General features: G+C 33.0%; 1 protein-coding gene across 2 annotated transcripts; it reads right to left on the reverse strand.

The window, feature by feature from the left end:
• Nucleotides 1–12,387: 12,387 nt before the first annotated feature.
• Nucleotides 12,388–14,448, reverse strand: LOC140875228 (uncharacterized). Of its 2 annotated transcripts, XM_073278858.1 has the most exons (5): nucleotides 14,333–14,448; nucleotides 13,489–13,843; nucleotides 13,236–13,268; nucleotides 13,031–13,115; nucleotides 12,388–12,961 (listed from the first exon to the last, which is right to left on the reverse strand). In XM_073278858.1, exons 1-5 carry the CDS (start codon nucleotides 14,337–14,339, stop codon nucleotides 12,587–12,589), a joined length of 855 nt encoding a protein of 284 aa, XP_073134959.1. In that variant the 5' UTR covers nucleotides 14,340–14,448; the 3' UTR covers nucleotides 12,388–12,586. The 2 variants fall into 2 exon arrangements, with proteins under 2 accessions (XP_073134959.1, XP_073134960.1); XM_073278859.1 differs by lacking the exon at nucleotides 13,236–13,268.
• Nucleotides 14,449–27,779: the final 13,331 nt, after the last annotated feature.

A 27,779-nucleotide genomic window follows, 5' to 3' on the forward strand; every position in this document is an offset into this window, starting at 1 on the left:
ACATGGCAATTGGAGTAATATGGGCTTGGTTTTGGTGTTTAATAATTAGTAGTGTAACTTTATGATCGGACCGTTCTTGATTGATCATAAATTATGCAGCTTCACATGGGATCATTTAATGCGCACATTCCTCTCTGATTTGTGTCTTGTTTTGTTCTTAATTATAATGTTTCTTTAGCCAGTGATCTCTTAGGTAGATTTCAATCTATTACATGTGTAATACTCCAACGATAGATCTAATGTCTCATGAGATTTGTCACGTCAACAAGATATAATTAATTACGTCTATGTGTAAAAATACGAACCGTTGGATGTATGGTTTGGGCATTAACCATATGCTAGGATCTCATCTACCGTAAGCTTTTAACCCAAGTCTTGAGACCAATTTATTTCCATTTTCGCGAAATGTGGTACTTCTCCTAATTTATTTAGATGCATTTAGTAATTTCTTTGCTTGAAATAAGCAAGTCTTTGGATTGATAACTATTTTACTCGAAAAATAAAATCATAGGAGAGTCTTTTTAGTGAACTTTTTTATTAATTAAATGATAAAGTTGAAATAAAATTATATTTTAATTTAATTATCAATAAAATCAAAATTATTAATTATATTCGTTACTTTATATGGTCTTCTTTCTTTTTAACCATCACATGCTTCATTGTTTGACAAAATTACACTTACTTTGTGCATTTTGTTATTTCTATTTACAAAATGTCACATACTTTTGTCAAATTGAATTATTTATTACGTTTTGGTGATTATTTGTATATGAAATTTCTACATTTAGCAATTTTCTAATTTATTGTTTATTTTTCTTTTATTCCTGTCTTCTTTAAAAAAAAAAACTGTTCAAACATGCAATGCTTACTTGATTGTACTTGTCATCTCATCTTTCCAGCCAAATGATTTCTCAATTAGTATATTTAAATTACATGTTACGCCACTAATTTTCGGTTAGAAACTAAGAATTATTAGAATTAAAAAAATCTTAGGACATGAAACATCTTCCATGTCCAAAATGGTCACATGCATGTGCTATTTGATTCTCCTTTGAATTTAGTCAATGATATACCCATGATTCACTCCACATGGACAATTAAAGCTGAAATCAAGATAAAATGAGATTTCATCTTTTAAAAAACATGCACTGATGAACACCATTTAAATTTCAATACAAAAAGAAACAAACGATAAAAATAAATATATAAATAAACAATAAAATACTATTCTAGTTCTAGACAGGTTAGGACACCTCGTATGTACCAATTTATGACTAATAAATTAATGGACTACAAATATTTTGAGACGTTTGTTGGGGTTTTTTATTAAATTAATATAAAATAAATAAATATTAATTAAAATAATTCATTTTTAAATTTTTTATAAAACTATCCCGGATTCAGGTTTATTAATAAAAAAAAACAATTTTTGGGACAAAAAAATTGGTTATTAAAAAATATATAGGTAACTTTAGCAATTTAAAACGATTATGCAAATACGCAAGCGAAAGACTTAAAACAATCAAAAATAAATGCGGTAAATAAATGCGTAAAAGAAATAAAGCGATAAATGAGATAGGATATGTTTATGGAAGTTCGATGATAAATCGTCTACGTCTCCCCTTTTTGGTTAAGATCAATTAACCAAGGATTCACTAGCACTTCAACTTCTTGGCCTTGATGGCTCCAAGGATAGCCGTAAAACTTGACACGATCACCGCGCTGATACAACTCGATACTCTTGGCCTTAAGGGCTCCAAGGATAGTCTCAACACAAACACTTGGTTTCATACTCAAGTGCTTACAACGATAGCACAACACACTTGGTTTCACACTCAAGTGTTTACAACAATAGCACAACCAACTCACAAACTATTTTTACAAACACTCTCAAATATATCACACAAACACTTTGATAGTGAGAAATTGCTTGCAAAGGAGAGAAGAGATGAGTTGGGATGTCTCCAAATGACCTTGGATGACCTCTATTTATAGTTGACAAAGATTTGAATCTGATTTGAGTGTATGGAGCATGTGTTGAGAAGTCAAGAAGTGACAAAAAGTGTTCGGCGCCGCTGCCTACTTTTTCCCAACACTGAGCGGATTTTGTGGAAAAATCATATCTCACAATCTAACCGTTGGATTGATCTGATATTTAAATCAAAGCTTTAAAACATCAGGATATTCATTCTGAACGGTGAAGATTGGATTTGAACGAATCAATCATGCCCAGTATTTTTTGGAAGTCGCTTCATCATGTTTTCGAACTTGTTCTGTGCAACAAATTTGAAAAATTTATATCTCCCAATCCATCCGTTGGATTGATCTGAAATTTGCACAAAGATTGTAAAAAATCTTAGATCTGAATTGGAGCGGTGGAGATTTGATTTAGATGTCTCAATCATTACCAATTACTTTTTGAATTTGATTCTTCATCATTTGCTTCATGTTCTGCAGAAATAGATACTATGCAACCTTTGTGGAAAAATCATAACTCCATATCTAGCCGTTGGATTGATATGAAATTTTAACATAAGTTTGAAAACATCCTGATCTTGATGTTGATTGGTGAAGATTGGATTTGGATATCTCAAGCACGTCCAGTAAATTTCATAATTTGATTCTTCATCCTTCGCTTCAAGTTCTGCAGAAATAGGTACTGCACAACTTTTGTGAAAAAATCATAACTACATATCTAGCCGTTGGATTGCTCTAAAATTTGGAAAGTACATGTAAAACTTCCTCATAAATATTATGATTGGTGAAGATTGGATTTCAATGCATAGAAAATTCCCAATAATTTTCGGAAGTTGCTGCTCCATACTTTGGCTTCTTCTTGTCTTTTTCTTCATATCTCTTAATAATGTTCCATCCATTCAATGAGCAATACAAGACTTTATAAATACATGTATAGCTTCAAAATAGCTTCCAAGAATTTAATTATAAATAAATCTAATCTATAAAATCTCACTTTATATGGTTAGTAACAATTAACCGAGTTTTGTAATCATCAAAACATAATATTATGAGACTTGTTAATGCATTAAAAACATTAATCTCATAACACGAGATTTGTATGCGTTTAAGGCGTAACAAGATGTTTTGTCGGTCAAGAGAGCTCCGGATTCAGAAAGCACCAACACATTAATTGCCCATAAATTGATAAATTATTGTTTCCTGTATGAATTAATTATTGTTTCCAACAAGGATCTCCGAATTATTATTATTTATTTCCAACAATACTCTTCAATTTTAAATAATTAAAAATTCAACAAATTCAATAATAATTACTTTTGATTTAGAATATAACTAAATTATAGTTACTGTAATTATTATTCACCATGTTTTAATTTTATTGATCATTATAATATATTATTTATTTAACAATAATATTTGTGATGCTACTAACTTTATTTAACATTAAATATTTAATTATTATAATAAATACATATTTATATTATAATTAAATTTAATTATTTTATATATTTCAATTATTATTTTAGTTAATCTTTGGGGTTAGGAAATTTAAATCAGTAAAAAATTAATAATTAATATAATATTTAAATTTGTACTATAATTTTTTAATTTTAGAAATTTAATTATTTTCAATAATTATTTGTCGAAATAATTATAATAAATTCAAAATTATTAGTTGTATTATATTATATTTTATTCTTAAATTCAAACAATTAATGAAATTTACCTAAGGAGATATATACGAATTAAAAAATAATAATTGAAATATATATTAGCAAATTAAAAAATTTAAATATTAATTATTAATTATTTACATATTTAAATTCAATTTTTTTGCAAATTTTTTAACAAATTGAAATATATATTAGCAAATTTTTTACAAATTGAAATAAGAAATTTTAATTATTTTCAATAATTCTTTGTCGAAATAATTATAATAAATTCAAAATTATTAATTGTATTATAATATATTTTTACCTAAGGAGATATATACGAATTAGAAAATAATAATTGAAATTTAAATATTTCTAAAGTTAAAAAATTATGGTATATATTTAAATATTATATTAATTATTAATTTTTTTACTGATTTTAATTTTCTAACCCCGAAGATTAACTAAAATAATGATTGAAATATATAAAATAATTAAATTTAATTATAATATAAATATGTATTTATTATAATAATTAAATATTTATGTTAAATAAAGTTAGTAACATCACAATATTATTGTTAAATAAATAATATATTATAATGATCAATAAAATTAAAATATGGTGAATAATAATTACAGTAACTATAAACTTAGTTATATTCTAAATCAAAAGTAATTATTATTGAATTTGTTAAATTTTTAATTATTTAAAATTATAGAGTATTGTTGGAAATAAATAATAATAATTCGGAGCTCCTTGTTGGAAACAATAATTCATACAGGAAACAATAATTTTAGTCCATAAAGTAAGAATCAATTTATGGGCAATTAATGTGTTGGTGCTTTCCGAATCCGGAGCTCTCTTGACCGACAAGACTTTTTTTTTTTCTTTTGTAATAACCGGTTTGTTTTTTGCCCAAATAATGAGTCCTTTTTTTTTTATTAATAAACCTGAATCCGAGACAGACTGTCCCGGATTCAGAAGAGACGTCAGTCTGACATCTGCTGAATCCGGGACAGTCTGTCCCGGAATAGCATAGTTTGATAAAAATTTTAAAAATGCATTATTTTAATTAATATTTATTTTTTTATATTAATTTAATAAAAAAACCACGTTTGTTGTCAACAAAATGCCAAAATATGCAATCAGTGCTTGCACATGCATTATCACGCTATCGAGGGACAAAGGGGCAACCCCGTAGAAATTACATGGGCCGGATTAATGATGCTTCAAATCAGTTTGAAATCAACATATATGCATGTGATACATAATACTTTGTATGTTTTTTCTTAAAAAAAATGAGTATGGTAACAAAATTAATTTAATTTTTTCCCTAAAACATGTAACTTGATTTAATCATTCATTATTCACTTTCATCAATGTAATTATGGGAAGAGAATTGATTAAAAAAATAAATTAAAACACGGTTTGTCTGTCTCATGAGATAAATATATGTTGCATGAAATAAACTCGATAATCATATATATATATATATATATATATATATATATATATATATATATATATATATAGTTTTGTTAACTATGCCGTCCATTAACTATGCCAAACTTTGTGTCTATCATGTACAAGTCAACTCACCTATTGTACGGGTCAACTAAAGATTTGTATATGGTGGGCACGGAGGTGGACATCATAACAATATATATATATATATATAACATTTAATTTATAACCTAAAAATTTGTAGAATTTGACTCAAAAATAAAACAAAGATGTGCCATTGATTAATGTATCGTGCAATTTGAAGTGGTGTATGGATTGATGGTTAGACATCGTTTTCGGTAGCCCTTCCAAACAAGGCGCCAGTGTTGGAGGACGGAAAATTTCATCCTGCCCCATGGGTTTTATCCCATGTGATAGGTGAAAGCACATGATTGGTCAAATTATGTGGGTCCCACATGATTGATGTGGGGCCCCCATGATTTGAATCAATGAAAGAATTTCACCTACCCAATGGGGTAATGCCCATGGGGTAGGATCGAACCATTCGTTGGAGGACCCAATAACCAAGATGGGCCCACTAGAGTCCAGATGTGTAGATTATATTACACCTAATTAAAACTTTGGATCATGAATTGTCCTTGGGCCCGAATACACGTCGGCCATGTATGTACTTTTTGATATGGATCTCAAAGCAAACCAGCCTCACAAAAATGATTTTCGAATTGAAATCAGATAAAATTAAAAAAATAATACTCCCTTCGTCTCAATTATATAGTCCACGTTTTCTTTTTTGTTTGTCCCAAATTTATAGTCATATATCATATTTAGTAATAATATTTTTTTACACTCATTTACTAATATACCCCTATTAACTACACCTTGAAAATTGTGCAATCATTTTTTAATACATTAAATAGGGATAAAATAGGAAGTTTGTATAAAATTTATTTTTCCAATAATTTTTTCTTTATCCGTGTGAAAAAAAAGTAGGACTATGTATTTGAGACGGAGGGAATAGTAGAAAACAAATCTACGCATTGCGAAGTATTTTATAAACTATAATTTTAATATATATTTTTTTAATAAAAAAAAAGATCATATATATGAGGTCGTGTTTGTGTCGTTCTATTAAAACCTATACCTTATGGTACAACTCAAATTTTTTTAAAATCTATAACATATCAAACAGGGACGGAACTAGGATTTTTAAGTGAGGGGAGCGAATTTAGTATTATGTAATTATTGATTATTAAAAAATTTAAAATATATATAAATATACATAATAATATAAAACTAAAACTTATGCATGCACGAGGTTTTTGTTCAGCCACATCATTGACACATCAATAGTTAAAAATCTCATCTTTTTTTAAAACCTCTCTCCGTTGTCATAAACCTCTCCATAAACTTTTTTATGGGACCCACTCTCAATTCAATTATATTGATTTATAATTTCATTTACATTTATTTCTTTTATCACATATATTATTAATTATAATTTTTAATTTAATATTATTTAGTATTTTAAATAATTCAACTGTTAAATAATAAAAAATATTGAAAAAATAGTTACAAAAAAAGATACCGAAACCTATGAAAAATAACTCAAAAAGAAAATAATAAATTTTTTTGAAAAAAATAAATATTTTTTTAATGGCAGCATGCGGGGTTGCATGATGCCTGACGCACGCGTGTGTAACACGCGCGTGTCCCAAGAGGGGGAGTGCAGCGCACTCCCCTACTTGCAACTAAAATAATATAAAAAAAAAACAAAAACCCCAACCCTGCAATGGGGGTGGGGTTTTTAGTGTGGGGTTTATAACACTACAGATGCTCTAAGAACATCCACAACCCATCTCATTAATAACACAAATAACATCATCCACATTATCAAAAGTTATGGGTCCCATTGTTAATAACACATCATTCTTTCCACCCACAATTCTATTAACATTAACACTCATTATTTATGGGTCCCGCATTCCACTCAATAATATAAAAATATTTTATATTAAATAACTACATTTTAAATATGTTTAAAATAATAATTATTTTCGAAATAATAATCTTATTTTTTTTAGTTTTATTTTATGAATTTAAATAAATAATAATTAAAAATTATTAAAATTTTATTAATTATTTATTTACCGTTTTTAATATTTTATTTAAATAATAATATTATTATTTTAATATATTATTTAATTCAAATATAAAAATTAAATTTCAATGTTTTTAGTAATAAATTAAATTGCAATTAAATATATAATAAAAATACAAAATGAATACATAAAAAAACCATCAATATATTTCAAAAAATAAGACAATTAAAAAAAAGGAAAAATAATTGGAACAACACGTGGGACCCACCCACTAACATAAAAAATTAAAAAAAAATCGAAAGGGGGACGTTCATAACATTGAACGTCCACCCTCTCTCTCCATTATTAATTCCCCTCCACAATGGGGAATAATGGAGAGAGCATGTTAAATGGGTGTTAATAACACCCATTTAACATGCATTGTGGATGCCCTAAGGAGTCTAGGGATGGGACCCAATCAATTTAGTTATTTTTTTTTATCAAAACGTCAAACTCTGAGCCTGATTCTTTTTTTCCCTGGTCGGTGTTGGATAGTATTCGTACCCGTACAAGTTCGGATAACCCACATACATATATTGAACAATGCTATAAAACTAATCGCTTCTTATGTAATTAATATTAATAATCAAAGAAATTTTACTTTAAAACAGGAAAAACAAAAGAGGTATTTTTGCATTTTAAAAAAGATATGACCATATTATTTTGAATTTTTTTATCTTTGCAATAAAGTTTTTATTTTTATTTTTTAAAAAGAGTAAATTTATAGTCAGATTTTAGACTTGTCAAACTGAAATCCAACGCTGCAAATACTGTATAATTGACGGACACTAAACAGAGATAGGGTAGAAGAAAAGAAGTTAGAATACTTGAGCAAAGTTTAATTTAACGGAGATGGTATTGTTAAGGACCCAATTATATAATTAAATCCATCGAATCATCGGGATAATCATGTTTAGGTTTAACATTAATCACGAATAATGGTTTATATATTTAACCAATCTTATTGGGAAGAGAGATATAATAAATCCTGAGTTAGCCACCGTACTAATTGGAACAAATTCGGCCAATGAAGAAATTGTCATAAATATTTCAAATGACTCTTAATCAGAGTTGTCATTTAGCAAAATAAGTTTTGGATACCTAAAAAGAAAGTTTTCCAACAAATAAATAATAAAAAATAAAAACAAAAAACAAAAATTGACCACATCATCAATCAATCACCTCTAGCTAGCTAGAGTTCTCTTGGATTGGCATACTTGATGATATATAATTTGACTTCACAACATCGATTTTTACATGCAGTTGGGGTATGATTTTGAAAATATGAGGGTTTAAAGTTAAATATGTATTAAAACGTCGCGAGTCTTTAAAGTAATAAGAATCTGCAAAGGTCGGAGAACATAATTTTGACTTCTTTCGAATTCAAACCAAGAGTGGCGCAAATCTGATGGGTCACTCCGTCTAGGCTCAACTGATTCTTAACAAATAAAATAGCTTTCCATTTGGTATGAGCTCCGCTTACGTTCCCGTCGTAGTTGACCATTACATATATGGTCACCATTTCCTATTTGATGCAACATATATGAACTACTTATATGACTTGATAAAAAAATTCGCTGAAACATAAAATTAAGTTACCTACCTTGTCGTCAAAGAAGAGACGTCCCTCGTTTGAAGGTTTTGAATCCGCTGACCATAATGATTTCTTTTTGCCTACCATTAAACCCGCCAAAATCCAAATCAATTATTGTATCAATACTCTATGACCATATATATACCGTGTGCATAAACATTAGGATTAATTATATTATATATGATTCATATCCCATGCATATATGTGAATTTTGTTAGCTAGAGATATACCTTTCTGTAAAACCGCTCCACAAAGGCAAGCACCTTGCAAAAGTAGGACCCATTATAAAAGACTATAAATTTATAATAATATATATATATATATATATATATATATATATATATATATATATATGGTACAACAAGCTAGAAACACACATGATTGATGCCTTAAAACGTACGTGCAGCATTTAGATAGAGATTAATGCAATTAGAAGAAAAAAAAAAGCAGGGAATGGGAGACGTGTGTGTATATATATATATATTTACCGGCAGGGAAAATAATCCGATGATTTTGCCTGAATTCCAGACAAGATCAACGTGTTACTGCTTCGTCGATGTCGAAGATTAGCTCAAAGAATGGAACATATTCCCAAGGATTGAGGCCACCAGATGCCTGGTACCCGTCCACAAAAATCACAATCATAGTTAGGCAACCGGTGTAAACGTCAAAGTTATCCTCGTATTTAGCAGCTCGGAAGTCGCTACTGGTTTCGTATGGATCCAGCTGTATCCAGTAGGTGGTAGGGCGATTATCAGAGAGCTTCTCCGTCACATAGAGAGTTCTGTTAGTGTTGTTTCTCAACCGATGTCTCATGATCAAAGAATACATATCCTGATCATATAATAACAAACATTAATTTGTCACCATATCATTCCGTCAAATAAAAATCTTTGAATTTAAAACACACATAATTATGTTTATCGATCTAGAAATTTCAATGATTGCTTTCGATTTATTCAAAACTTATATTAATACATAATTGAAAAGAGATTACCTATCGTGCATAAACTCCAGCAATTCACGAACCAGTAAGTAAACCTTTGAGTCTCGTCTTTTGGAGCTTTTATAAAGCGAAACTTGTTTAATTTTCTTTTTTTCTTCCGCCATTATCTTTTATTTTCTAAGTCTGTTAAGATATTTGTTGATTTGATTTAAGAAAAGATTATCCAATACAATGTGATATTATTTAGTGCCACGTGACGAGGCGCGCAAGGAGGATGAGAAATTTTTCAAACTTTTGAAGGGGTACAGAATGCCTTCTCAAAATCGGATTGTTTAGTCTAAAAGTGAGCAAAATCGGATTGATTCCAACTCAAAAAGTTAAAAATTCAATTTATCATAAAAATCAAACTCAAACAAAATTTAAATTTTGGTTTTGATTTGAATGATCAATTTGAAATTCTATCTAAATGACGTACGTTTTTTATTTACTAATTTTAAAAGGTTATTTAAATTATCTAAAGTAATTGTTATTTTTATTTTTTATTTTTAGCGAAAAACTTGTTGTAGTTTATTGAGAGAAACCATTTAATACAAGTTGAATCAACTAAGAATGAAAGTCACAATTCATCTAAATAAAAGATGAACAAGATGATTATTGCATCAATACTATTTATCTTTATGATAATTTGACTAATAAAAAATCAATATCTTGATATCACCATGTTAGATAATACAAAATTCAACAGACTGGTGTATTTCAATTGAATAGATTATATATATATATATATATATATATATATATATATATATATATATATATATAATCCTACGTTTAGTCTGGACGTACCGATCTTAGTTTTGTGAAAAAAATTTTATCCCACAAATTCTATCCACGCATTCTAAACAACCAATTTTTTTCCCCCACAAATTAACGCTTTTTAATTATTAACAACTAGCATATTGCATGTGTATAAAATAATATAATATATTTATCATCATATGTTATATAACTAATATAGTTTTTAATTTATAAATTAATTTATAAATATATTTAAAAGTTATTCATCTCTATATTTAGTTGAGAAAATATTAAAAAAAATATGTATTAAAAGAATCGAATTTACATATTTAATATTGTAAGTGTAATATTGAAAAAAAAAGATGCTCCGAGAATGATGAAATTTAAATGGTTGACTATATAAATATTATATTTGATGTTTTATTATTGTATCTCAATATTTTATAACATTAGGAAAGATGCTACAAGTATAATTATGTCCAATGATAAATATAATTACATACAAATTGATTGGTGAATTTTGAAATAAAATTTGTTAAGAAAATAAGTTTTGATGTATATAGATAAATTACTAAATTGTTTGAGAAAAAATTGATATGAGCTAAATTGAAGAATAGCTTAAATTGAAAACATTTAAAAAAAAGTGTTGAGTTTAAACCGAAACTAATAAACAGTTATCATCTTTTCTTTCACAAAATTTTAAAATTTTGTGAAAGAAAAACTGATAAATATTATCTACAAACTCCCTCCAACACTACTTTAATCAAATCGTGAACATAAAATTAATACTTAAGCAATAGCGTGATTAAAATTTTATTGAAACCACGAGATTTTTTGATAGGCTCAATCATGAGACGAGGCTCAAGCGGCTTCGAATTCAAGCCCATTAATTTAGGGGGCCAAGTGCATTAAAAAATGGTATTCATTTTTTTGTGTCTAAGGTAGTGTTTAGAAGAGTTTCTTAGAAGCATTTATCAGTTTTTTCGTTAACAAAAGTTTGAAATTTTGTGAAATTTTGTTAACAAAAAGCTGAAGAATGCTTCCTAAAAGCTCTCCCAAACACTATCTAAGTAGTTGGGTAATATTCTTACCGTACAAGTTTGGATAACCCACATATATTGAACAATGCTTTTTAAAAAAATCGTTTCTTATGTAATTAATATTAATAATCAAAGAAATATTACTTTGAAACAGGAAAAACAAAAGAGGCATTTTTGCATTTTAAAAGAGATATATGACCATATTATTTTGAATTTTTTTATCTTTGAAAGAAAGTTTTTATTTTTATTTTTTAAAAAGAGTAAATTTCAGGTCAGATTTTAGATTTGTCAAACCGAAACCCGAAGCTACAAATACTGTATAATTGACTGACACTAAACAGAGATAGGGTAGAAGAAAAGAAGTTAGAATAATAGAGGCCCAACTTTCGAGAAAAGTCTTTAACGGAGATCGTATTGTTAAGAACCCAATTATATAATTAAATCCATCGACAGTCATCGGGATAATTATGTTTAGGTTTAACATTAATCACAAATAATGGTTAATATATTTAACCCATCTTAATGGGAAGAGAGATATAAAAAATCCTGAGGGCACGTAACATGATTTAGGCCTAATAAACAAGTATTTTCCGCTATAAGATTTTCAGAATTAATTAAGGGAAAAAAAGTGAGAAAGATCATGAAGAAAAATATAAAAATCTAAATTAAATATCTCTAAAATTTCAAATTTCAAATTTTACAAAAGTATCGATTCTCATTAATTGAATACACAAGTGTTGAGGACCCGATTTCCGAATAGAGCAACCGTACAAATTGAAACAATTTGGCCAATGAAGAAATTATCATAAATATTTCAAATGACTCTTACTAATATTAAACAAAGATCCCAGTCAGAGTGACATTTAGCAAAATAAGTTTTGGATACCTAAAAAGAAAGTTGTCCAACAAATAAATAATAAAAACAAAAAACAAAAAACAAAAATTGACCACATCATCAATCAATCACCCCTAGCTAGGCCTTTTGGATTGGCATATTTGAGGATGTATCATTAGACTTCACAACATCGATCTTTACATGCAGCTGGGGTATGGTTTTGAAAACATGAGAGTTTAAAGTTAAATATATATTAAAACGTCGCGAGTCTTTAAAGTAATAAGAATCTGCAATATTTTCTGGCAGGTCGGAGAACATAATTTTGACTTCATTCGAATTCAAACCAAGAGTGGCGCAAATCTGATGGGTCACTCCGTCTAGGCTCAACTGATTCTTAACAAATAAAATAGCTTTCCATTTGGTATGAGCTCCGCTGGACCATGTAAAGCCACCTTCATCGTTTTTTTTACGTTCCCCGTCATAGTTGACCATTACATAGATGGTCACCATTTCCTATTTGATGCAATAAAAACATATGACTTGATAAATTTTTTTGCTGAAATATAATATTAAGTTACCTACCTTGTCGTCTGAGAAGAGACGTCCCTCGTTCTCAGGTTTGAAGGCCTTGAATCCGCTGACCATAATGATTTCTTTTTGCCTACCACTAAACCCGCCAAAAGCCAAATCAATTAGTATATCAATACATTAGGATTAATTATATATATGATGATTCATATGCATGGTTCCCATGCATATATGTGGATTTTGTTAATTAGAGATATACCTTTCTGTAAAACAACTCCACAAAGGCAAGCACCTTGTAAAAGTAGGACCCATCATAAAAGAGGATAAATTCAAAAGTAGGACCCATCATAAAAGAGGATAAATTTATGTTTATATATGTATATATATATATATGGTACAACAAGCTAGAAACACGCTTAATTAATGCCTTAAAAGTTAAAACGTGCAGCATTTATATAGAGTTAATTAATGCAGTTAGAAAAAAAAAAAGTAGCTGAGAATGGGAGACATACCGGCAGGGAAAGTAATCCGATGACTTTGCTTGAATCCCAGACACGATCAACGTGTTACTGCCCTCGTCGATGTCGAAGATTAGCTCAAAGAATGAAACATATTCCCAAGGATTGAGGCCACCAGATGCCTGGTACCCGTCCACAAAAATCACAATCATAGTTAGGCAACCGGTGTAAACGTCAAAGTTATTTTTGTATTTAGCAGCTTTGAAGTCACTACTGGTTTCGTATGGTTCCAGCCGTATCCAATAGGTGGTAGGGCGATTATCAGAGAGCTTCTCCGTCACATAGAGAGTTTTGTTACTGTTGTTTCTCAACCGATGTCTCATGATCAGAGAATACATATTCGTGTTTCCTGATCATATAAAACACAAACATTTGTCACCATATCATTCCATCAAATAAAAATCATTAAATCTCTGAATTTAAAACACACATATATAGTTATGCTTCATTTATATAGCGTGTCAAAAATTTTAACACAATAGCTAGAATTTAGATAGATTTCTTAAGCATGACCTTAATTTTCTCATATGTAGCCTTTAAAAAATATATTCTCATATCTAAAAAAAAATTATAGTAAATTCATAAGATATTATATCAATAATAATTAAGCTTGCTTTAAGTAGTGCATGTTTTTACGTCATAAAATTTTTTTAAAATAATAATTAGATTTGCGTTTACAGGTAAATTAAAAGAGGTATTTTGTAAGCTCCATTAATAGTCTTCAGATCCATAAAAATTAATAGTTTTTCTGTAATTTAGTTATGTTTATCGATCTAGAAATTTCAATGATTGCAATACAAAACTTATATTAATACATAATTGAAAAGAGATTACGTACCGTGCATAAACTTCGTTGCCACCAGCAATTCACGAACCAGTAAGTAAACCTTTGAGTCTCGTCTTTTGGAGCTTTTATAAAGCGAAACTTGTTTAATTTTATTTTTTTCTTATGCCATTATCTTTTATTTTGTTAGTCTGTTAAAATATTTGTTGATTTGATTTAAGAAAAGATTATCAAATCCAATGTGATATTATTTAGTGCCACGTGACGAGGCGCGCAATGAGGGTGAGAAACGTTTCAAATTATCTTTGGTTGTATCCAATATCCATCATGCGCAAAATCGAATTGTTTAGTATAGAAGTGAGCAAAATGGGATTGATTCCAACTCAAAAAAGTTAAAAAATTCAATTTATCATAATAATCAAACTCAAACAAAATTTAAATTTTGGTTTTGATTTGAATGATCAATTTGAAATTCTATCTAAATGACGTACGTTTTTTTTTTTTACTAATTTTAAAAGGTTATTTAAATTATCTAAAGTATTTGTTATTTTTTTTGTTTTTAGCGAAAAACTTGTTGTAGTTTTATTGAGAGAAACCATTTAATACAAGTTGAATCAACTAAAGAATGAAAGTCACGATTCATCTAAATAAAAGATGAACAAGATGATTATTGCATCAATACTATTTATCTTTATGTTAATTTGACTAATAAAAAATCAATATCTTGATATCACCAAGTTAGATAATACAAAATTCAACATACTAGTGTATTTCAATTGAATATATATATATATATATATATATATATATATATATATATATATATATATATATATATATATTATCCTACGTTTAGTCTGAACGTACCGATCTTAATTTTATGAAGAATTTTTTATCCCACAAATTCTATCTACGCATTCTAAACAACCAATTTTTTCCCCCCCACAAATTAACGCTTTTTAATTATTAAAAACTAGCATAGTGCATGTGTATAAAATAATATAATATATTTATCATCATATGTTATATAACTAATATAGTTTTTAATTTATAAATTAATTTATAAATATATTTAAAAGTTATTCATCTCTATATTTAGTTGAGAAAATATTTAAAAAAATATGTATTAAAAGAATCGAATTTACATATTTAATATTGTAAGTGTAATATTGGAGAAAAAAATGCTACGAGAATGATGAAATTTAAATAGGTGACTATATAAATATTATATTTGATGTTTTTTTATTGTATCTCAATATTTTATAACATTAGGAAAGATGCTACAAGTATAATTATGTCCAATGATATATATAATTACATACAAATTGATTGGTGAATTTTGAAATAAAATTTGTTAAGAAAATAAGTTTTGATGTATATGGATAAATTACTAAATTGTTTGAGACAAAATTGATATGAGCTAAACTGAAGAAGAGTTTAAATTTAAAACGTTTAAAAAAAAGGTGTTGAGTTTAAATCGAAACTACCTCAAAAAGAAAAAGCGTTAAACTAAAAAGCACGTTTCTAGGACTAGTTCAACTGATATTATTCAAGTCAACCAAACTGAAGACACTAAACTGACCTACTATCAGTTTACCCTCGCGTTATAAGTCTACCGGAGCAATTTACTTGGATAGAGTTTTCTGTACTCTGACACATTCTGCATAAGGTAGTGCCGCGATTCAAGAGAATGTCGGACTCAGAAATTGTTCATGAAAGTGACAAATGCAACAGGAATATTTTAAATTTTATCTGAGGATCCATTTAGAAATTATCACTGTTAGCATCCGAAGACTATAAATAAGGATCTAAATAGACTAAAGAACAACTTTTACCTGTGAGAATATCTGAAGCTTGAAAGTTTGAAAATCGATTAAGGAAATTGAAGCACAAAACACCTAAACTGATATTCTGATCATTGAAGGATCATTTCTGTGCCAAATCAATCGAGTTGTAAACTTTTATATTTTATCAGTCTAAGACTAAAACTAAATTGTAACTAGGAGTTCTTGCTTAGGCAGTGAATAAGTTCCAAATTGGATTGAGATCTTGCAAATTGCTTGTAAAAGTCAAAGTCTTCTAGTGATATTCTTTCGAGAAGGAAGAAGTGATGACGTATGAGTAATTGAAATCTTCGAATATCCATAAATATCTTATTGTGTCTTTCATTAGTTTACTTACTCACTATCAATCTTGCATACACTGTGAAACAACCTAGACTTATAAATTCCTAAAATGCGGAAAATTTAAAAAATTTTCTTTTTCTTTTAATTTTAAAATAAATACTAAGTAAAATATTTATATATATATATATATATATATACATATATGCCCATACATATATGTACAACCATAAAAGAGATTTAAAATTTAATAAATAATTATGCAACATAAAAATAATTACTAAAGCGTCTGAATCATGCAATACTTAAAATAATTCAAAACAATTTAATCAGCAGTGCATACCCGAAAAGTTGCATAAAAATAATACTTAAATCTCAACACTGGAATAAAATCTTCAATTAAAATAGTGTTTAAAATATTCATGCATAAAACACTAGCACGATGCAGACTACGGTCACGGGGCCACTGCAGCTCCGCTCATACGTCCTCACCACCGGTAGGGGTAACCTGCTCCTCTACGTACTCACCTGCACCATATCAGTGTAGTGAGCCTAGAGGCCCAACATGCATACTAACAAGGGTTTAAAATAATTTAATACACTTTCATACATAATACTTAACCTATAAATGCATGAGCATGCCTCAAAAATATTAACATAAATGTTGCTTAAAGAAATAACTGAATTATACATAACATACATAATATCATACATACTAGAGTTGTTGAGCACTTATTTTCTTAACATCGAATGGTCCTATCCGTAAGTGTGACCCATACTTATAGTGCGACTGATCAGTCTAAGAAACCATCGTACGAGGCTGGTGGCGAACCACCCATACATAAATGGCAGAAACTGCCCATACATAAATGGCCACACTACTTCAATTTCCACCTAAAATATTTTATTTGCTCACCCATAAAACTTCAATCATAGCATAAAAATTGATTTCATGAATGCATGTACTTTAAATAAATTGTGTGTCCTTCATTTATATTTAATTTATTTTCTAATATCATATAAATATTCAAATAACTTTTCATGCATAAAATAATTAAATATAAACTCAGGACACATGAAATTTCTCATGGTTTGATTCAACTGCTGGCCCTAGACATACAAGCCCATTAACTTAAGACTTGGCCCACTAGTGTACTTAAGCCCATTAGCAACTTTTTTAGGCCCAATAAATCAACCAAAGCCCCTTAAGACTAACTTAGGCCCAATAACACTGTCCCTGGCCCAATGGGCCCAAAAGCCCAATAACAGGCCCAATAACTTTCATGGGCTCCCAAGCCCATAAAAATTTCTGGCCAACTTAAAAATTTAAATAAAAATTGCTAAAAGCCCAAAAATAATTAAATTAACCCAAAATAATTTAATGGAGCCCAAATAGATTAAATGGTACTAATTAAATTTTTGGGAATTTAATTAGCCCATTTAACTCCTAATTAACTTAAAAACTTAAAAATAAAAATACCCGAGCCCAATTAAAATAACCCGGACCCGGACCCAACTAACTTAACCTATATTATTTTAGACCCGACCCGGACCACATGACCCGACCCGGAATCACCTTGCAACCCTAAACCCGAAACCCACCCATTCCTCCTCCCCTTGCCCGCCGCGAGCAGCAGCCCTTTGGGGGCTGCTGCCGCCTCGCTCCGGCCGCCCCTGGCCGGAGCGCCGCCGCCCAGACGTAGCCCACGTCTGGGCGGTTCGAGCCTAGCCCAGCCCCGGTCCCCATGCACCCTAGCCAAGGAAACCGAAGCCCCTTAACCCAAAACCCTATCCTGCGTCTTCAATGGAGCCGACTGCAACCTCTCGATTTCTGGGCTCTTTTGGCTTGATTCGACCGAGCCAATCGAGCCTAGACTCACCCTAGACACCTTAGGGACCCTTAACAGCAGCTAGAACATCCATGGCTAGAAAAAAAACGTGTACATGATCAATCCAAAACAAGAACCATATGCATACCTCAATACCAATCGAATTTCTAAAAGAAAACTTAAATAAATAAAAAAAAATCGATGCATACACACACACCCTATATCACTGATATTATACGAAAAAAAATAGAGAAGAAGTCATGCCTTGCACCGATAGAATTGCAAAGAAACGAAGCAGTGATGACGAATCCGGGACGACGGGACGAAGAATGACCAAGTTTGAAGCTTGAAGAACCGCGGCTATGGCTTCCTAAGGGTTTCTGTCGATGGAGTAGAGGAAGAGAGGTTGAGGTAGACGCTTGGTTGAGAGAAAAGGGGAATGAGGCGTGGAAAGGGGGTTTGGGAGCTTGGTTTGGTAGATTAGGATTATAATTTAGGTAGATAAGATTTTAATAACTAATTAGGAGATAATACCAACTTAAAAAGATTTCTAACTAATTCAAATACTAGCTAACTTAATAAAATAATTAAATCCCGAAATAAAGGATTAAGGGACTTTTAAAGATAATTAAAAGTCATTATTTTGGCTTATTTTGACTAAAAACGGACTCCTAAAATTATATAAAATTAAATACTTAAAATTTTGAGATAATAAAACTCAAAATAATATTTTAGGGCTCTAAAAAGGCTCATAACATAATTTGGCTAGCAAGTTGTCATCTCGTCCGTCCACGGTCCCGTCTACGCGATCAAATAATTTAAAATACTAAAAATCATCAAAATTACTAATTATGGGTTAAATGTTTAAAAAAATAAATTAAATCATGCACAAATAATTCACATAATTATTTAACCCATAAATCTAAAATTTAAATAATTAAATATCCTAATTATGCATGCGGATTTACGTAATTAAAAATACCGGGTGTTACAATTCTTCCCCCCTTAAATTGAATTTCGTCCTCGAAATTAAAGTACTTACCCGAACAACTCCGGGTAGCGAGTCCTCATGTCTGCCTCGGTCTCCCAAGTAGCTTCCTCCTCTGAGTGATTCAGCCACTGGACTCTGACCATCGGTATGACCCGCGTCCTAAGCCTCCGCTCCTCCCTTGCCAAGATCCGCACTGGCCTCTCCTCATACACTAGATCTGGTGGCAACTGTAAGGGCTCGAAATCCAACACATGCGACGGGTTGGAGACATATCTCCGAAGCATAGATACATGGAAAACGTTGTGCACTGCCGCTAGCCCTGGAGGTAGAGCTAAACGGTAGGCCAACGTGCCAACCCTCTCCAAGATCTCAAATGGTCCTATATACCTCGGATTAAGCTTGCCTCTCCGGCCAAAACGCACTACTCCCTTCATAGGTGACACCTTCAGGAATACGTGATCACCTACAGCGAACTCCAAATCTCGTCGTCTGGCATCTGCATAACTCTTCTGCCGACTCTGAGCTGTCCTCATCCGATCTCGAATCTGAGTCACTATGTCAGCTGTCTGCTGCACAATCTCTGGACCCAGTAAAATCCGCTCACCAACCTCATCCCAATGCACAGGAGATCTACATCTCCTCCCATACAATGCTGCATAAGGAGCCATACCTATAGACGACTGGAAACTGTTGTTATAGGTAAACTCCACTAATGGCAGTCTAGTCTCCCAAGAGCCCCGAAAATCAATGACACAAGCTCTCAGAAGATCCTCGAGAACCTGGATCACTCTCTCAGACTGACCATCTGTCTGGGGATGAAATGCTGTACTGAACAGAAGCCTAGTCCCCATAGCCGTGTGCAGACTCTTCCAAAACGCAGATGTGAATCTCGGATCTCTGTCTGACACAATAGACACTGGTATGCCATGCAGTCTAACAATCTCTCTAATGTAAAGCTCTGCATACTGTGTCAAAGTATAAGTAGTCCTCACCGGCAAGAAATGAGCTGACTTGGTGAGTCTATCCACAATCACCCAAATCGCTGTACAACCTCTGGCACTCCTCGGTAAGCCAACCACAAAGTCCATCGTAATATTCTCCCATTTCCATTCCGGAATGGGAAGAGATCTAAGAAGTCCTGCTGGACGTTGATGCTCTGCCTTGACTTGCTGACAAGTCAAGCACTCTGACACCACTCTCCCGATGTCACTCTTCATCCCGGGCCACCAATACAATAGCTGCAAATCTTTGTACATCTTCGTACTTCCGGGGTGAATGGAGTACGGAGATGTGTGAGCCTCTGCTAATATCTCAGCTCTCAACTGGTCGACGTTCGGTACCCACATCCTACCACGGTACTGAACAATACCATCCTCCACTGTATACAAGAGATTACCTCTAGCCTCATCTCTCTGTCTCCATCGCTGTAACTCCTCATCAGTAGACTGTCCCTCTCTAATCCGATCTCGCAGAACTGGCTGCACCGTCAACACTGACAAGCTCGGTGCATGGCCACTCGGATAACACTCCAAGCCAAAACTCTGAATCTCGCTCTGTAGTGGTAACTGTACGGTCAGACATGATACCACTGACGACTTCCGACTCAAAGCATCGGCCACTACATTAGCTTTACCCGGATGGTAGCTAATGTCACAATCATAGTCCTTCACCAACTCCAACCATCTGCGCTGTCTCATGTTCAACTCCTTCTGTGTGAAGAAGTACTTGAGACTCTTGTGGTCTGTGAAAATCTTGCACTTTTCGCCATACAGATAGTGCCTCCAAATTTTCAAAGCGAAGACCACTGCTGCTAACTCCAAGTCATGCGTCGGATAATTCTGCTCATGAATCTTCAGCTGTCTCGACGCATACGCAATAACCTTACCACACTGCATAAGCACTGCGCCTAAACCCAGTTTAGACGCGTCGGTGTACACCACTAACTCCTCATGTGGCACTGTCATAGCTAACACAGGTGCGGAAGTAAGTGCATCCTTCAGTTGATCAAAGCTCCTCTGACAATCTGGACTCCAAATATACTTCGCGTTCTTCTTGGTTAAGGAAGTCAAGGGTACTGCAATAGAGGAAAAACCCTTGATGAACTTCCTATAGTATCCTGCTAAACCCAAGAAGCTGCGAATCTCCGAAGCATTCTTTGGAATCCCCCAATCCCTCACTGCCTGCACCTTGGACTGATCCACTGCAATCCCATCCTTAGAAATGATGTGGCCTAGAAACGCCACCTGCTCCAACCAAAACTCACACTTACTGAACTTTGCAAATAGTCGATGCTCCCTCAAAGTCTGCAAGGCTGTATGCAAATGTTGTATATGCTCCTCAATGCTCCTCGAGTAGATCAATATGTCATCAATGAATACAATGACAAACTGATCTAGATACGGCTAGAAGACAAGATGCATGAGATCCATAAAAACTGCTGGAGCATTGGTCAACCCAAAGGGCATCACCAAGAACTCATAGTGCCCATATCGTGTCCTAAAGGCAGTCTTAGACACGTCTGAATCTCTGACTCTCAGCTGATGGTAACCAGATCGCAGATCGATCTTGGAGAATACCGAAGCTCCCTGCAACTGATCGAATAAATCCTCTATCCTCGGTAGTGGATACTTATTCTTCACTGTGACTCTGTTGAGCTCTCGGTAGTCGATGCACAATCTCATGCTGCCGTCCTTCTTCTTCACAAACAACACTGGAGCTCCCCATGGAGAAAAGCTAGGACGAACAAAGCCCTTCTCCAACAGCTCCTGAATCTGCTCCTTCAACTCTCTCATCTCTGTAGGAGCAAGTCGATACGGTGCCTTAGAGATAGGCACAGTATCCGGCAACAACTCAATACTGAACTCCACCTCTCTCACCGGTGGAACTCCTGCAACATCGTCAGGAAAAACATCTGGATAGTCACGTACCACCTCTATATCTGATAAAAATCTGCTAGAAACGTCTGAGGTAGTGACCACACTAGCAAGAAAGCCCTGACATCCATGGCGTAATAATTTCCTCGCACGAACAAGTGATATCATCTGAGGAATACTGCTAGACTGAGATGCAAAGAAAGTAAACTTCTCACCTCCTGCTGGCTTCACTGACACTGTCCTACGTCGGAAATCAATCGAAGCTCCATTAACTGATAGCCAGTTCATACCCAAAATCAAGTCAAACCCGGTCAATGGAAGAACCACTAGATCTGCTCGAATGGAGTGTCCCTGCAACTCCAATTCCAGATCCCTGATGACACTAGTGGTAGTGATAGTCTGTCCGGATGGCATGGTAACATCGTAACCACAGTCGACAACCTCCGGTGTAATGCCTATCCGTCTGATAAAATCTCGGGAGATAAACGAATGCGTGACTCCTGAATCTAGCAATGCAAACGTGGAGTTGCCTCCAACTAGAATTCTCCCTGCACGCAGAAGATTCCCAACAATTCATACCACTACGCTCCCAAGGTTAAAACACTACAATCCTTAATTCTAATCACAAAGAAACAAAATTCTTATTCTAGCATGCTGATAGTTAAACTCAAGTAACAGGCATTCAAATATAATTGCAATAAACAAAAGCAAAGAATTGAAAAAGGTCTAGGGGTTAGGTATACCGGTGATCAAGGAGGTATCTGGGTCAGCCTCCTCTGCCTGCATCACATATACTCGCCCACTGACGTTCTGCCTCTGCGGGCAGTTGGCAATCTGATGCCCCGGCTCTTTGCAACGATAGCAGACTCCTGCTCCCATAAGACACTGCCCGGAATGCATCTTCTGACACTTCGGACATACTGGATATCTCCCTGGAGTAGGGGCCCCGCCCCTAGTCTGCTGCTGTGGCTTCCCCTGAGGCCTCTGCTGATTCGGGCCCTTAGATGGCCCTGTAAACTGCTTCTTCGCAGGAGGCTGCGAAGATGGTCGCTGATACCCCGTCTGCTGAAACTGCCTCTTACCCTGCTGCTCTCTCTGGATCTCTCTCCGACCCTCCTCGGAACGCAAGGCCCTACTGACTGCAGACTCATAAGTAAGTACGTCTGCCATGCGAACATCGTGCTTGATATCCGCCTTCAAACCTTCCACAAACTGCCTCAACTTCTCTGGTGGACTATCAGAAATCATAGGCACAAAGCGACAGCCCCTCTCGAACTGTCTCACATACTCGACCACTGTCTTGTCCCCCTGCCGGAGACTCATAAACTCCCGGATCATGCGACTGCGCACATCCTCAGTGAAGTACTTGGCGTAGAAGATACGCCTGAACTCGGTCCACGTCAGTGTAGGTAGATGGACTCCTCTAATTGCACCCTCCCACCAAAGGGCTGCATCTCCTCTCATCATGTACGTCGCACAGCTCACCCTATCGGTGTCTGTGATCCCCATATAATTAAAGATGGACTCAAGAGAGCGAATCCATCCCTCAGCCACCAAAGGATCGGTGGTACCAACAAACTCCTTGGGCCCCTTCTTCTGGAACCTCTCAGCAACATCCTCCTCAAGGGACAGTCTGGGACGTGCAGCCTGCTGCTCCAACAGAGCAGTAATACCCGCCATCATATTAGCATTGGCCTGCTCCAATGCTGATAAAGGATTCTGCGGAGGTGGCGGTGGAGGCGGAGGTCCCCCACGTCGGTTCACTGGTCTGGGAGGCATTCTGCACCACCACATATTACTTTACGTAAATCGTCATGCATAACTAAGTGGTTTAAAAGTAATGCTAACTTAAATTCAAAGAAGTAAATCATGCTATAAACACTTAAAACTTACAGACCAGTAGCGTGGATTTCTGAGCTAGCATAGCAGTAATGACCCCTCCAAGGACCGTGCTCTGATACCAACTGAAACAACCTAGACTTATAAATTCCTAAAATGCGGAAAATTTAAAAATTTTTCTTTTTCTTTTAATTTTAAAATAAATACTAAGTAAAATATTTATATATATATATATATACATATATGCCCATACATATATGTACAACCATAAAAGAGATTTAAAATTTAATAAATAATTATGCAACATAAAAATAATTACTAAAGCGTCTGAATCATGCAATACTTAAAATAATTCAAAACAATTTAATCAGCAGTGCATACCCGAAAAGTTGCATAAAAATAATACTTAAATCTCAACACTGGAATAAAATCTTCAATTAAAATAGTGTTTAAAATATTCATGCATAAAACACTAGCACGATGCAGACTACGGTCACGGGGCCACTGCAGCTCCGCTCATACGTCCTCACCACCGGTCTGCACCATATCAGTGTAGTGAGCCTAGAGGCCCAACATGCATACTAACAAGGGTTTAAAATAATTTAATACACTTTCATACATAATACTTAACCTATAAATGCATGAGCATGCCTCAAAAATATTAACATAAATGTTGCTTAAAGAAATAACTGAATTATACATAACATACATAATATCATACATACTAGAGTTGTTGAGCACTTATTTTCTTAACATCGAATGGTCCTATCCGTAAGTGTGACCCATACTTATAGTGCGACTGATCAGTCTAAGAAACCATCGTACGAGGCTGGTGGCGAACCACCCATACATAAATGGCAGAAACTGCCCATACATAAATGGCCACACTACTTCAATTTCCACCTAAAATATTTTATTTGCTCACCCATAGAACTTCAATCATAGCATAAAAATTGATTTCATGAATGCATGTACTTTAAATAAATTGTGTGTCCTTCATTTATATTTAATTTATTTTCTAATATCATATAAATATTCAAATAACTTTTCATGCATAAAATAATTAAATATAAACTCAGGACACATGAAATTTCTCATGGTTTGATTCAACTGCTGGCCCTAGACATACAAGCCCATTAACTTAAGACTTGGCCCACTAGTGTACTTAAGCCCATTAGCAACTTTTCTAGGCCCAATAAATCAACCAAAGCCCATTAAGACTAACTTAGGCCCAATAACACTGTCCCTGGCCCAATGGGCCCAAAAGCCCAATAACAGGCCCAATAACTTTCATGGGCTCCCAAGCCCATAAAAATTTCTGGCCAACTTAAAAATTTAAATAAAAATTGCTAAAAGCCCAAAAATAATTAAATTAACCCAAAATAATTTAATGGAGCCCAAATAGATTAAATGGTACTAATTAAATTTTTGGGAATTTAATTAGCCCATTTAACTCCTAATTAACTTAAAAACTTAAAAATAAAAATACCCGAGCCCAATTAAAATAACCCGGACCCGAACCCAACTAACTTAACCCATATTATTTTAGACCCGACCCGGACCACATGACCCGACCCGGAATCACCTTGCAACCCTAAACCCGAAACCCACCCATTCCTCCTCCCCTTGCCCGCCGCGAGCAGCAGCCCTTTGGGGGCTGCTGCCGCCTCGCTCCGGCCGCCCCTGGCCGGAGCGCCGCCGCCCAGACGTAGCCCACGTCTGGGCGGTTCGAGCCTAGCCCAGCCCCGGTCCCCATGCACCCTAGCCAAGGAAACCGAAGCCCCTTAACCCAAAACCCTATCCTGCGTCTTCAATGGAGCCGACTGCAACCTCTCGATTTCTGGGCTCTTTTGGCTTGATTCGACCGAGCCAATCGAGCCTAGACTCACCCTAGACACCTTAGGGACCCTTACCAGCAGCTAGAACATCCATGGCTAGAAAAAAAACGTGTACATGATTAATCCAAAACATGAACCATATGCATACCTCAATACCAATCGAATTTCTAAAAGAAAACTTAAATAAATAAAAAAAATCGATGCATACACACACACCCTATATCACTGATATTATACGAAAAAAAATAGAGAAGAAGTCATGCCTTCACTGATAGAATTGCAAAGAAACGAAGCAGTGATGACGAATCCGGGACGACGGGACGAAGAACGACCAAGTTTGAAGCTTGAAGAACCGCGGCTATGGCTTCCTAAGGGTTTCTGTCGATGGAGTAGAGGAAGAGAGGTTGAGGTAGACGCTTGGTTGAGAGAAAAGGGGAATGAGGCGTGGAAAGGGGGTTTGGGAGCTTGGTTTGGTAGATTAGGATTATAATTTAGGTAGATAAGATTTTAATAACTAATTAGGAGATAATACCAACTTAAAAAGATTTCTAACTAATTAAAATACTAGCTAACTTAATAAAATAATTAAATCCCGAAATAAAGGATTAAGGGACTTTTAAAGATAATTAAAAGTCATTATTTTGGCTTATTTTGACTAAAAACGGACTCCTAAAATTATATAAAATTAAATACTTAAAATTTTGAGATAATAAAACTCAAAATAATATTTTAGGGCTCTAAAAAGGCTCATAACATAATTTGGCTAGCAAGTTGTCATCTCGTCCGTCCACGGTCCCGTCTACGCGATCAAATAATTTAAAATACTAAAAATCATCAAAATTACTAAGTATGGGTTAAATGTTTAAAAAAATAAATTAAATCATACACAAATAATTCACATAATTATTTAACCCATAAATCTAAAATTTAAATAATTAAATATCCTAATTATGCATGCGGATTTTTGTAATTAAAAATACCGGATGTTACACACTGTTTTCATATTTGTTCAAAATCTATAACTTAACATATTTTCCGCACATACACAGTTAGGATCGGTTCCTAACAAAATTATAATTATATTCTAAATTAATTATAATTTTCAAAAGAACCAAATTTATTAGATAAATTAGTCATTTTATATGGTCATCTTTTTTAAACCAAAGCGAAACTTTCTATCTTTGTTTATCTTACTATATTATTATAGTAGAAACCCTCTAATTAACTAATTTTTTATTGATTGATGAAAGTTGAGATGAAATTGCGATTATATCATAACTTAATTTCCAACAAAACCAAAATTATTAGACAAATTAATCATTTTATATAATCTCATCTTTTTTTAGCCACTAGAAACAATATTATTTAACAAAATGACACACCGCTATCTTTGTTTGTATTTTTGAAGTTTTAGATAGATATTTTTTTTAAAAGATTTATATTAGATAATTATCACTTTTAAAATTTCGAATATCTAATTTATCATGTGAGTTCTAAAATAATTTAAAAATTAATTAACAAAAAAATTATGTATATGCACGCATCGCGTGCAACAGATGCTAGTATTTTTAAAATTGTAAATTAAATATTTATCACCTTTAAAACTTTTAAATATCTAATTTGAAAAAAAATTAAAAATTAGTTAACATAAAAAAAATTACGTATATACATATATTCGCATGTAATGACACTAGTATTATTTAAATAAGATGATATATTATTTGGATCTTCCCTAAAAATATATTTAGATCCGTGATATTATTTGCGAATAAAACAATAATAAATCAAATGCGTGCTCGTAATCTATGCCAACAAAATACAAGGCAATAAGCTCCTGTCCCACCAAACTATTTTATTATTCGTGAAATAATTACTAAATTCATTGTAATTGAAATGTTAACTTAGATTCTTAGAAATTACATATATATTTATATATCGAATCTGATGCATAATTTTTATTTAATAAATAAAAAATGCTTAAAAAATATATGTCAATAATGTGTTATTC

This window comes from Henckelia pumila, chromosome 1 (genome assembly GCF_033568475.1).
Source record: "Henckelia pumila isolate YLH828 chromosome 1, ASM3356847v2, whole genome shotgun sequence".
Taxonomy (NCBI): domain Eukaryota; kingdom Viridiplantae; phylum Streptophyta; class Magnoliopsida; order Lamiales; family Gesneriaceae; genus Henckelia; species Henckelia pumila.